This window comes from Danio rerio, chromosome 7 (assembly GCF_049306965.1).
Source record: "Danio rerio strain Tuebingen ecotype United States chromosome 7, GRCz12tu, whole genome shotgun sequence".
Lineage (NCBI taxonomy): Eukaryota > Metazoa > Chordata > Actinopteri > Cypriniformes > Danionidae > Danio > Danio rerio.
In genome coordinates this window covers 17,466,309-17,479,661 of record NC_133182.1, presented here as the reverse complement: position 1 = coordinate 17,479,661, position 13,353 = coordinate 17,466,309, and the positions used below count along the sequence as shown (strand labels likewise).

General features: G+C 34.1%; 3 protein-coding genes across 6 annotated transcripts in view; 1 reads left to right on the top strand and 2 right to left on the bottom strand.

Moving 5' to 3' along the window:
- Positions 1-13,353, top strand: part of nitr3d (novel immune-type receptor 3d) — a 155,516-nt gene that overhangs the window by 99,123 nt on the left and 43,040 nt on the right. The window lies entirely within an intron of this gene.
- nitr1c (novel immune-type receptor 1c) lies at positions 651-3,004 on the bottom strand. 3 transcript variants are annotated; one of them, XM_073907109.1, is made up of 7 exons: positions 2,977-3,004; positions 2,815-2,896; positions 2,369-2,719; positions 1,938-2,279; positions 1,381-1,488; positions 1,254-1,276; positions 651-1,117 (listed from the first exon to the last, which is right to left on the bottom strand). In XM_073907109.1, exons 1-7 carry the CDS (start codon positions 2,977-2,979, stop codon positions 995-997), a joined length of 1,032 nt encoding a protein of 343 aa, XP_073763210.1. In that variant the 5' UTR covers positions 2,980-3,004; the 3' UTR covers positions 651-994.
- On the bottom strand, positions 5,594-7,526 carry nitr1b (novel immune-type receptor 1b). Its single transcript, NM_001309819.1, is given in 6 exon segments — positions 5,594-5,743; positions 6,069-6,085; positions 6,364-6,462; positions 6,611-6,952; positions 7,037-7,387; positions 7,487-7,526. Coding segments are annotated over 6 exon segments (999 nt in total).

Below are 13,353 nucleotides of genomic sequence, written 5' to 3'. Positions count from 1 at the left end.
GAGCAGGAAGTGTCTAAACCTACAGTATATATCTGAAACTGAACCACAAACATACAATAAATGCACCATATCCTGTTTTTATGACATCATATACTATAACTGCTGTAATAGCAATCTTGTACACTTAAACATACACCTGTATGTTTAGCAATTAAAATAAAGATACTAAAATTACAGAAACCATTTCTTGGAGATATTAGTTAGTGTAGTTTAATTGCTTTTGTTTTCACAGTACAGAGAGAGAGGGGGCAGAGTTTATGACCTCTGCTGCAGCCAAATATTTTAGCATACTATTCACCATGTGTGAGGCACCCTTTCATTAAACCAACAGATCCCTTTCCAGTGTTCTTGGTACCACTTGGTGGCAGTAGAGACTTTTAGTTTTGCATTTAACCGATTACGCTGCTAAAATATTATTAAAAGTGTTAGTGTTCCAGTGTACCACCCATGGTGCTTATTTAGATGAATACTGCAATGCTAAGTCCAAATATATGTGCTCTAGAATGTTACCGGGGAACTATATTTATACCAGACATACACGGATTTATCATTAGAGATAAAAGAATAAAAACAGTGTACTGTAATGCAATTTTCATCATCAGCAGTATAGGAATTGAAAATTCCACAATAACATACACATGCACACAATTAAATAAATAAAATAAATAAACACATTTATTTAGCAGATGCAAATGAAGGATAGTGCACACAGCTTCCCATTAAAAACTGTTGTAAAATGAAATGTACTACAGCTTGATATTTCGAAAAGCAACACATTCCAATAGCATTCATGCTTTGTGACCAAATATCAACTGACACAAAAATCCACACTTTTCATGTTTTTAGCAAATCTAAATATCTAATAGCAAATATACAGTACAAAATTAAATATCACAGTAACATGCAAAGATTTACAAATTGGCGATAACTTTTATCTTGCAATGACATTTGATGACTTTTTCAGATTATAGAAGTTTCTCTAAACCTCTGAATGTTACTGGTGTGATCTGACCTGTGCGTACAGAGACTGATCTTGAGTGAATTTTGCTCTTGCTCTTCTAGTGTTCAAAGGTTTCTGTCTAAAAGTTATGGATGCGTAATTCAGGCCATCTTCATCCTAATATAAAAAGAAAACAGAAAAGAAACTCCAGTTAAGAGAGAAAGCCTATGTGATATGACTTCATTTTATGAAAAAGTTTTAGATGTTTAGTATTACATATTTAATTGATAAAACGGCAAAGTGAAGTACTTACTTGAGTTGTTTGAGAAGCGGACGCTTAAAAACATTGAGAGAAAGTCTAGTTATTATAAATAGCAGTGTAATTTTTACTGTTACATTTGCTTCATATTAAGACCTAAATTGTATTCATAAAGTCTTACTTTTAATTTGACTTCTACAGAGTTTGATTCCCAGAACAACAACAAGGGCCAAAAACATGATATTTGAGATTCCCAAAGCAAGAAGACCAGGATTAAAATCAAAATATTCTGTAAGAAAATTAAACTGAATTTTAATTATTGAACATTTGTAAAGTGATTATCATATAGTATCGTATAGTTCTTGTTTCAATTATGAGTAAACGTTTTTGCATAACATGTTTACATGTGAAGTGAGTTTGGATGTAAAAGCTTTTAAATGGCATCAAAAAAATTCTTGAAGATATTTAAATTTTTAGCAATGGAAAGGTTACAAAGTGAAATAACAGGATACTATAAACACAGGAGACTGAGAAAAAATTATTTTAAAGCTTTTGCATCTGGACTCTCCTTTTGTTAGATCCGATTTTTACTATCTTGCAGTATTATATTACAATTAATTTAATAATTTTTCAAAGAGGAAAGATCAAACTAAACATTTCAACATTATAACCAGATATTTGTGTTACAAATAATAGATTTATTTCACATACAAATAATAGATTTATTGTTCATCTTACCTCTAATATTGAGTTGGGTTCCTCGTCCAAACAGTATTTCTCCACATTGATCCACAGCACAGTAGTAAATGCCAGAATCAGAGCGACTGATGTTGTTCTTGTGGAGACTGTAGACACAGCTCTGTGTTTGAGACTCTGTGTTGTTCTTACAGCGGCCATTTCTCTCTCCTTTGGTGTAAAGCACTCCTTCAGGGTGTCCCGAGCTTTGCTTGAACCAGTAGACGCTGTGATCTCCTGCACAGCTCTCAGTGAAGATGCTGCACTGCAAATTCACTGAATCTCCTGGATCAACAGTTTCTATTAAAGACTGATGAAGAGTTGTGTTTCTGTCTGCGGCTGCGTCTTCACAAACACAGAAATAGTCAGAACAAAAATAAATCAGCCACCACAGAATAAAACAAACAAAACTTAACAACAAAATAAAAATGTACCTTTGACAAGTAATCTAGTTGCTGAGCCCATTCCAATGGTTTCATATGCTGAAACTACACAGTAATATGTTGCAGAGTCTGAAGGCTTTGTCTTTAAAATGGTCAGATTAAAATAATCATCTACTTTGGTAACATTAAAGCGATTTGTTTTCTCAAAGCTGGAATTCCACTTAAGCTGTTTTTTTAAGTCTAAGGACACTATCTGTAGGTATTTTCCAACAGTTGTCTGTTTAAACCATGCTTTTGTCGATGGTACATGCCCTGGAAATATGCAGGTAAAATTTACATCCCCGCCAGCTTCAACTATTTTTACAGTATCTTCCTGAACAACATCAAAACCAGTGGAGCAGACTGCAAATAAAACAAAAAACAGTTGAAAAGAATTGAATTATATAATGGTTACTGTATATTAATTATTATTTTAAAAAAGACATCTAGGTATTTACATATAGTTGAGGAAAGCAACACAATGAAGTAATATCTCATTATCAGTCGTCCCTCAAAATGATCCTTGTGCTTTGAATTCCCCTATAAAAGGTGAACAAATGAGCATGCTATCAATCTATTTACTCATGCTGGAAAATAAGAGTAGATGAATGTGTCCTCACCATGTGTCCATCAGCCTCTTCTTCAGTCAACTGAGGCTCTAATGCACTTTCACCTTAACTTTTATACTTTCACACCACATACCACAGCAGAATGAGTAGAAAAAATCGAAACCAACCATCCTTCCATTTCTCTTAACAAAACCCTTTCTCATTTATTAATAGATGTATTAATTTTAAACGCTTAGTTAACTGTTTACCTTAAAATGGCCACTCTCAAAACTGTAAATAATATTCTTTCAGTTTTTTAAAAATATATCATGTGGTTTACCACTGGAAAAAGCAGAAAGTAAGGGCCTCAAATTTCCTGTTTTTGATGATAAGCATTAAACGGATGAATCTTTGCAGTTTAAAGAAGGGGGTTGACAAATGGCTGGACATGAAGAATTTTCAATCGATAAATCCATGGTATGTGTTTTTTGTGGCGTTCACTCCTGCCTGTAATTTTTAAAATACACATTTGAACACTTTAAGACAAAATAAAACCCAGTATATTGTGTTAAAAGGGTTTTTAATTTCCAACATATCAAAATCTATAGGTAATAAGCTGTTTTGTTCCTTCGAGTATGGGTCGTTTTTATGAGCAGTCCAGTTGAAGTAAATGCCCACTTCTATGATTAGATAACAGTTCTGCATAGTAAACTGGCTTTCAATTCCCTTGTCAGCTAGCATGGGGGATTGAATGCTAATTGTGAAATTGACAAAACATCAGAATCTTTTAGTTTGCATTCACTATCGAATATTACTGGTGTTAAAAATGACATTCCATGACGTCAGTCTTGAGATAGGACTCTACGATTTAGCATATGTTTTTGAATGTGATCAGGGTGTGATGTCAACTTTTCAATTATATAAATGTAATATTGTTGCATGAGTGTCCAAGGTTACAGACCTTTTTTTTGAACGAATTAAAATATTTGTCAATTTTGAGAGTTCGTGCAATACTGTATAACCAACAAAACATCTCAAATAAAGAAAACAGAGGAAAACCTTCCTTGACTTATAAAATGTGAAGTTCTTCATATAAATTATAGCCTGAGAGAAAACACTTTAAGTAAAAAACTAACTTGATGGGAGAATAAGCACAGTTGTTAGAAAACTATTAAGCAAACATATTACCTTAAATATTGGCTTAATTGAACTACTTTAATTAAATGAGCCATATTCATTAATACATTAATTAACATTTATTCTGGTGTATGTTCACCTTTAGGAAGGTTTCTATGCAAATCTTATAAATGAAACCCCAGGTGTTTGGTGAGAATTTGAATGTTAAAACTTAAAATCCAATGTCAACCTGCTGAACATTCATTCATTCATTCATGCATTCATTCATTCATTCATTCATTTTCTTTTTGGCTTAGTCCCTTTATTAATCTGGGGTCACTACATCGGAATGAACTTATACTGCATATTTTTACGCAGCGGATGCTCTTAGCTGCCACCCATCTCTGGACAATTTAGCCTTCTCAATTCACCTACAGTGCATTTCTTTGGATTCTTGGGGAAACCAGAGCAATTGGAGAAAACCCATGCGAACACGGGGAGAGCATGCAAACTCCACACAGAAATGTCAACTGACCCAGCAGAGGCTCGAACCAGCATCCTTCTTGCTGTGAGGCAACCGTGCTACCCACTGCGCCACCGTGATGCCCTGAATGAATATTATGCACAATATATCTTGAATATAATATAATATACTAGTCCAGCCCAATGGGCTATTTTACCGCAAAAAATATTTTACTGACTACTTTTTTTCTAATGAAAACACAAGATATTTTGAAGAATGTTGGTAGCTAATAGCCAGGCTTACACAGAATCTGTGCCAGCGCAAATCCACAGAAAGCTCCACCAAAACTGCAGATTTTTGCAGGATTGTTGAGTCTCTTTTTGAAACTGTTGTAATGTCATTATGTAACTTTTTATAAAATATTAATAAAATAAATGTCCTAGCAATCACTTTAGTAACTCTTAGTCTCCATAAAGGCAGCGTTAGCATTAGCTTTTTGGGCTAATTGTTTTAGGCTTGCCTTCAATTATCTTTGACAATAGCCTGCTTATAGGGGCGGAGCTCAGACAAACACTCTAGCAAACAGTTATTTGTGATTGGATGAACATTTTTGCTTTATTTCTTAGCATAGTATAAGTACAGTATCAGGAATAAATTAAAGTTAATTTTATTACATAAATGCATCTAAATGTTTAAGAATTCAATGGGACAAACAGTTCTTCTATTTTTATAGAAAGAAAAGAAAGATCATGAAATGCAATCAATAGTAAAAACTTTATTAGCTTTTTTAGCAGTTTTTTGTTAAATATTTTAATGTTTTAAATGTTGTATACTTGCTGAGTGTGAAATTATGAACAAAAAGACATGCAGTAATGAATAACAAATACAGCAGCAATATCAGACAAAACAAAGTTACATTTGGCTCTCATTTGAGCAAAGGAATTGTAAAGCCAAAGAGTTGAACATACCAAACAACAAATGATGTGGTCTGGTAATGCCCACATGTACATGCAATTAACAATATTCAATAAAAAAAAATCTTAAAAAAAAAAAGACAATGAGCTGAAATTAATTTCTGCAAACACATCATGAACTAAGCTGCATTTACACTCAAGTTGAACTTCTTATGGCCTGAAGCGTTTTATAGGCATTTTTTTGCATGATCATGCTGTACTTTACAAATGAATGTTCTTCAGAAAACTTCACGTTGAGTCCTGCAATCAAATCATTTTGATCAGCCAAGATCAGAATGTCTTCACCCTGCAATAATTAGAAAAAAACAACTAATCAATCTTTTAAAAAGAATCTTCAACATTATTTTTGCTCTTTTAATTTCAAGAACTTACTTTATTGTCTTGAGATGTGTGGTTTGTGTATGAAGAAGAAAAAAAATAAAAGGCAAAAAAGCGTAATGAGTTATCCAGTGGGTCTTAAAAAGGTAACAAATATATATATATATATATATATATATATATATATATATATATATATATATATATATATATATATATATATATATATATATATATATATATATATATACATATATATATATATATATACACATATACATATATTCCCCAACACAGATATCTAAACGTACTTCAATCAAGTTTTGCTTTAGATGTTTTTTTTTTTTTTCCTTTTTTGGAATATTTTTCTAAACCAAGTGGTGGCAATATAATAATAATAATAATAATAATAATAATAATAATAATAATATATTTTTGCAGTGTGATAATAAGCTATGGGAAATATGACTTCTAATAATTTTTAAATTGGTCTTGATAAACCCAAAAAAGCTATTATATATTTATTGTAATTATATATGTGCAATTACAAATACATGTTAGCAATAAATGTCTCAATAAATATCTTACCTTTATTACGTAGTTCTATGGTCACAAAAACAGCATACACCAAAAATATGACATTTAAAATCCCCAGAGCAATCAGAGTTGGATTTACAGCATCACTTTCTGAAATTACAAAACATTCAATATATGATTCAGAGTGCTGATTGTAGATCAGTTCATACAGTTTTCCAGCAATATCTGAATCAAATGTTCCTCCTGAATGGCAAGCTTTAAATATTTCTCTAAAAACCTTTATGTAAAATATAAATACCTCTAATATTCAGCTGAGTTCCTCGTCCAAGCAGTATTTGTCCACATGCGGCCAAAGCACAGTAGTAAATGCCAGAATCAGAGCGACTGATGTTGTTCTTGTGGAGACTGTAGACACAACTCTGTGTTTGAGACTCAGTGCTGTTCTTACAGCGGCCATTTCTCTCTCCTTTGGTGTAAAGCACTCCTTCAGAGTCTCCTGAGCTTTGCTTGAACCAGTAGACGCTGTGATCTCCTGCACAGCTCTCAGTGAAGATGCTGCACTGCAAATTCACTGAATCTCCTGGATCAACAGTGTCTATCAAAGACTGATGAAGAGTTGAGTTTCTGTCTGTGGCTGAGTCTTCACAAGCACAGTCAAACAGTCAAAACAAAAATAAATAAAATTAGCCACCTTATACCAAAAAATAAATAAATAAATACATACCTCCAACAAGTAATCTAGTTCCTGAGCCCATTCCAATGGTTTGATATGCTGAGATTACGCAGTAATATGTTGCAGAGTCTAAAGGCTTTGTCTTAAAAATGGTCAGATTAAAATAACCATTTTCATTGGCAACAATAAAACGATTTGTTTTCTCAAAGTTGTGATTCCAGCTAGGCTGTTGATTTAAATATGAAGATACTATTTGTAGGGATTTGCCATCAGTTGTCTGTTTAAACCATGCGTTTATCGACTGTACCAGCTCTGGAAATTTGCAGGTAAAGTTCACATCCTCACCAGCTTCAACTATTTTTACATTATCCTCCTGAACAACATCAAAACCAATGGAGCAGACTGCAAATAAAGCACAAAAGAGTTGAAAAAAAAGTTAAAGTAATTATATAATGTTAAATGTATTTTAATAAATATTTAAAAATACATCTAGGTATTTACATATAGTTGAGGAAAGCAACACAATGAAGTAATATCTCATTATCAGTCGTCCTTTAAAATGATCCTTGTGCTTTGAATTCCCCTATAAAAAGTGGACAAATGAGCATGCTATCAGTCCATTTACTCATGCTAGAAAATAAGAGTAGATGAATGTGTCCTCACCATGTGTCCATCAGCCTCTTCTTCAGACAACTAAGGCTCTTTTGCACTTTCACCTTAACTTTTATACTTTCACACCACATACCACAGCAGAATGAGTAGAAAAAATCTAAACCAACCATCCTTCCATTACTCTTAAATAAACCCTCATTTATTAATATGTGTATTGTTATTGATTATTGAACAGTTAGTTAACGGTTTATTTTAAAATGGCCACTCTCAAAACAAAGTAATTCATTTTTTTTTCAGGGTTTCAAAAATACATTGTGTGGTTTACCACTGGAAAGAAGTCGGAAATAAGGGCCTCTAATTTCCTGTTTTTGATGATAAACATTTAATAAATGAGTCTTTGCAGTTTGAATAAGGGGCTTTACAGAAGTATTTTGATTTGATAAATGCATGGTATGTACAGTATATATACATTTGCACGCTCTAAGACAAAATAAAGCCCAATGCAATGTGTTGAAGAGGTCATGAACTATTTTTATTATTTTTTGTCATTGTCTGATGGCAATTAATGACATTTACATGGTTTTTACATTCCAAAATATTAATATCTATAGGTAATAATAAGCTTTCTTTGGATCTTGGCATTGAGTCTGTCTCAGAGTATGAGTGGAATTAAACTGTAATGTTTTTTTCTATTATTTGTGTGTAACCCCTGTAACAACAAATCATTTAAAAGAAAAAGAAAACAGAGCTGCGAACACAGAAATTATAGATAACAACTGTTAACTCAGATATTTTTGGGATTTTGTGTTGAACTAATATCACAAATTCAGGTAGGCTTTTCATTATGTTTGTTTCATATACATAATTATGTTGTTTCTCTCGAAGTAGCACTAGCTGCATGTAACATTAGGATGTGATTAGGCTGCTGGTATTTGCACAAGTAAAAATATGCTGAAAGATGCAGTATATTTTTCATTGACTGCTTTTAATTAGTTCTAATAAATGGGATATGCAGTTTAGATGGGTTTCTTCAGAAACAAAACAATAGCCTGGTAGTCATGTAAACTTTTAATATAACTCTTAATCAGGCCTTTATATTAAGCGTGCTTATGGTTTTCTTTCGGACGAGTACATTTTTCATATTTGATGGGGCAAAGAGTTGGTTGAACTTTTCTGCATTATTTGTTAGCAAAGTATCAGTACAGAATCAGGAATAGATTTTCAACAAATAAATCCATCTAAATGTAATTTTTTTTAGATGCATTCTCTTTATTTAGACAGCGGTTGGTTTTCAAATACATACAGTACATGGGGTAAATGGTACTTTAAACTGCATTCAAAAATATAATCCTATTTATATAGACTGTAAAAGTGCTTAAAGAAATGTTAGCACAAATTTAAGAAACTAAAGAGCATGAAACACAATCAATAGTAAAAACTTTATTAGCTTTATTGGCAGTTTTTTTTTTTGACCAATTGTGGTTTATAATCTCTTCACATGCTGAATGTGCTGAAGTTTAATTTTGTACCACTATTTAATTACACAGAAAGTACATTTTTATAAATAATTTCATAATACATAAACTGTACAGTAAAAGTGATTTATATTTATTTCTCATTCTGAACTTCCAAAACATGAAACCACAATTCTGGCACCTTTAAACAAACTTAAAATAAGATGAGACACTTAGAAAGCTAAAAGCTATCTGCTGATGTTCACTCTAACTCGCTCTATAATGAACAGTTTCTTCGTGTCTTTTTTTAGCAGGAAATGATGAAACTCGTCTCTGCCTTCTGACTTCAGTTAGAGCCACAGTCACATCCTCTCCTTATATGGACTGGGACTGAATCTAAGGTTTAAGTCTTGATCACAGCAGTTAAGTCGAAAACAACCTTTTATGAGTATAAATTCTAAAGCAAATGCATTTGGCTGTACACTGCACAGGCTTTTATTATGTTGTTCCCTTCTCTGTGCTCTATAGACTTTAATGATGTGATGCTTGTGTACGTTTATGATAGCGAAACTCAAATGTCCTTTTTACATCAGATCAGTTTGAAACCAAACAGACACATTGATTGTGTAGGGAGAAGAATATGTTTGCAAATTAAAGTTAAGAAACATTAAACACGGCATATTAAAAGCTACTGATTCTGTTCTTCTGAATTAACTGTTTTATAGCAATCCTAGTTTACTGATTTTAAGATTTGTCAGATTATGTTAGTTTGCATTCATTTCATCTCAATATTATCTTATTGAGATTATGCTCACAAAAGCTGTTTATTCATTTTTTATTCTGCATGACTTTGTATGAAGCTATGTAAGATCCCTTTTCCAATGCAAAAATTATATCTATCTCTGTCCTTGGTGCTGAAATGACAAATCTGTGTCTTATAGACTTTAGTTTAAGGCTGATTATCAAGTATCAGAGAGTATGTTAATAGTGTGTTAATAGTTGTGTGTCTACAGGGCACTGATAAGGCTTTTATCTAGCAATGAAAGAACAGCTGTGGTTTCACATGTTGTGGTGTTGATGCAGCTAGAGGTGTGAAAACAGACTCGGAGGTCATTCTCTGCAAAAAACTAAACTGTGACAAATACTCACTAGCACTTTAAAGAGTGCCATTTCCCTTAAAATGAAAAAAAAAAAACAGTCAGATTCTCTGTCTGTGTTTGTGTATAAATTGTATGTGTTGTCCTCAAAGTTTTCTATGCTCTGCATCATCTCTTCACCGGTCTTGGATCTCATCTACTATTATATATTTATATACTAGCTCCAATCGTGTCTGGCTGCAAACAGAAGCTTACTCATGTAGTCTCAGGCACATGCACTCAATAGATCTAGTGACTTCACTGTGAGGGGTAGGGTTAAAGGTGGTGTTTGGTAAACGCTTTAACAGATGTCTCAGCTTGCATTCTGCATGCACTCTGTCTGCAGCCCCAGACCCTTCTCTCTAGTTCTGTCTTTTTGTGGATTCAGGTGTAGAGTGTTAGAGAGAATACTTTCTGTGTTGTAACTAGGGGTGTAGCAATACACATTCATACATGTACATGACATATGTGTAAACTGAGTTCATGCTTTTATAATCTTAGTTTTAAGAAAATAAAAATATGTAAAACACAAGGAAATTTCTTTATTTTGCTGTACCAAAGATGTTCTGAACGGTGACATCATTGTGCCCTATCAATTTGAACCAAGTATTTTGTGAACTGTTGCACCCTTGGTTGAAACTTATGTTAAAGGTGCCATGTAGTGGAAATCTGGATATTTTGCACCTGGCTATAGCTGAATGATAAGAGTCTAGTACATGGAAATAGCATAAAGTGAGCCTCAAATATCACTGTTTCCTCAGTCGTATATAAATCCCACAAGTGTAAAATCTTGATGAAAAAAAGTCCAGTCAGAAAAAAAAAAAAAAACAGGCTGCAGGAATCATTAATATGCACACCCCATACTGTTGACTAGTCACAGAGTTTCCTAGTTAGCACTAGAGTGTTTGAGGGCGTACTCGCACTATGTACAGTTGCCTTGAATTGTGCCGTAGCACACTTGTCCTTCTTTCCCTCTCCCCTGATGGCCTGCACTCACATTGCATCTGAGCAGGCGCACGCTTATGTCATTGATGATGCGCTCTTCAGTTTAACAGAAGAGAAGTGCTCTCGCTCAGCACAGTGGAGATTTCTTTAGTTATATAATTTTAGTTGTTTGATATGCAGAGACACACTGTCAAATATTTTGCAGACCATATCAGACACTTTTGACGCTCATAAATACTCATAAAAGTCTTCGTGCTGCAGGTATTAGGAAGATTGCTGAAGGTGCAGCTGATGTGCAGTGAGGGGTTTGCGTCTTTAATAAACTATGATAGTTCATGTTCATTGAACAGTAAGAATGATTAATAAATTCATATTAAACAGTCCCTTAAAAGTCACATGGCGCCTTCAGTTTTTGCACTCACACTAAAAGCGTACCGTGCCAAAGCCCAAGTGAACCACGCTGTGGGACATCTCTTCCAACCAGGCCAGGGCCGGCCAACTGAACCATGCCTGAGCCCAATTCAGGGCACTCACACTTCTCAAACAAACCAGGAAACGCACCTGGGCACAGTTCAGATAGCATAGTGTGAGTGCGCCCTAAAAGTAGTTCCTGTCAGCCTTTGAATGCTGTCAGTCTGCTGACAGATCAGCTGATACTGTAGATGCAGCTCTCAAACTCTTCAGTGCCCATGTAACACCCTGTATTTATACAGTTTTATGCAAAAGTTTGGGCAGCCTCTATTTTGTGTGGATTTTAAAACCTGTATTCACATAATGCTGGCTGATTACAACACAAAATAGATTTGGGTGACTCGGTGAACTTAAACAATACCAACGCAGGTGCAGCCTGGTGAAAAAGACTATTTAAAATAGCTGATTGCTAGTTGTGCTTCCTTATGAACCAGAAAGTAGCAACATGGGAACCTCAAAATGACCTAAAAGCTAGAAAAATTCACCTACATGAATTAGGAGGAGGATGCAAAAAGCTATCACAAAGGTTTCTCCATAGTAAGAGATATAGTAAGAAAATTGGAGGCCACAGAAACAGTTGTTGTGAAAGAAGGGTGCATAATGGGTTGAATGGTCACAAACAAACCACAGATCACCTCAAAAGAGCTCCAGGAATGTATTGTTGCTGATAATGTCATTGTACATCATTCCACAGTCCAGCTCACTCTACACCAAGAACAGTTTAGTTGAAGGGTGATGCACATTTTATGAGTTCTCTGAGCAAGAAGAGTTATTTGAGGTATGCAAAGGCTCATCTGGACAAGCCTGAATCATTTAGCAAAAACAGTGGGGACAGATGCCAGAGCTGTCTGCGCTTTGCATGGTGGAAAAATAACACAGCATTCCAGGAGAAGAACTTGCTCCCTACTGTAAAATATAGTGGAGGGTCCATCATACTGTGGGGATGTGTGGCAAGCACAGGTTCCCTGTCATAGTTGAAGGCTGCATGGATTTCACTCAGTATCAGCAGATTCTAAAGAACAATGTTCAAGAATGAGTCAAGAGGCTGAAGTTACGGCAGGGTTGGATGTTTCAGCAGGACAATGATCCAAATGCTCAGACAAGATACAATGTTCTAGAATGGTCATTCCAGCCCCAGACTTGAACATCATCAAAAATTTATGGATTGTTTTGGAAAAGGCCATTCATGCTCAGCACCCATCAATCTTGACTAAACTGGAGACATTTTACAAGACAAACTTTTTTACATTTTGATTTAAATTGCATTGCATCTGTTGATTAAACAAGTGTCGTGAGAACTGAAATGTTGCTTTTTGCATATGGTATATAAAATATATCCTAATTAAAGCAGAGTATGGCTTGCAATTTAAAAGAATTATCAGGGTTACCCAAACTTTTGCAAAAACTATCCAAGTTTTAGAAACAACAGATACTAACTTGACTTTTAGTTGATCATTAGTTATCACAAGTGGCTCATATTTAAGGCAAAGGCCTCTAGATTACGCTTATTTTACCAAAAAATAATGATTATGACTCGGTTTTGGATTATTTAATTAGGACAGAAAGGTCTGAATTTGCTTAGACAAAAGTCTTGTCACTTAACAGAAATAATGTACAGAATAGAATATAAGGTCATGGTGCAGTGGGAAAAGAATTAATATGGTGTGTAGAGGTGTGAACCTACACTAGTCTCACGGTTCGGTTACATTTATTATTCCATCGATTCGGTTCAATTCGATATCTCGGTGCA

Bases quoted from the DNA above. Each gene is read 5' to 3' on its own strand.
- nitr1c (XM_073907109.1), bottom strand. The intron at 1,489-1,937 runs GTAAGATGAACA...ATTTTCTTACAG, and splicing joins AACCCAACTCAATATTAGAG to AATATTTTGATTTTAATCCT. The intron at 1,277-1,380 runs GTAAGACTTTAT...AATGTTTTTAAG, and splicing joins CTGTAGAAGTCAAATTAAAA to CGTCCGCTTCTCAAACAACT.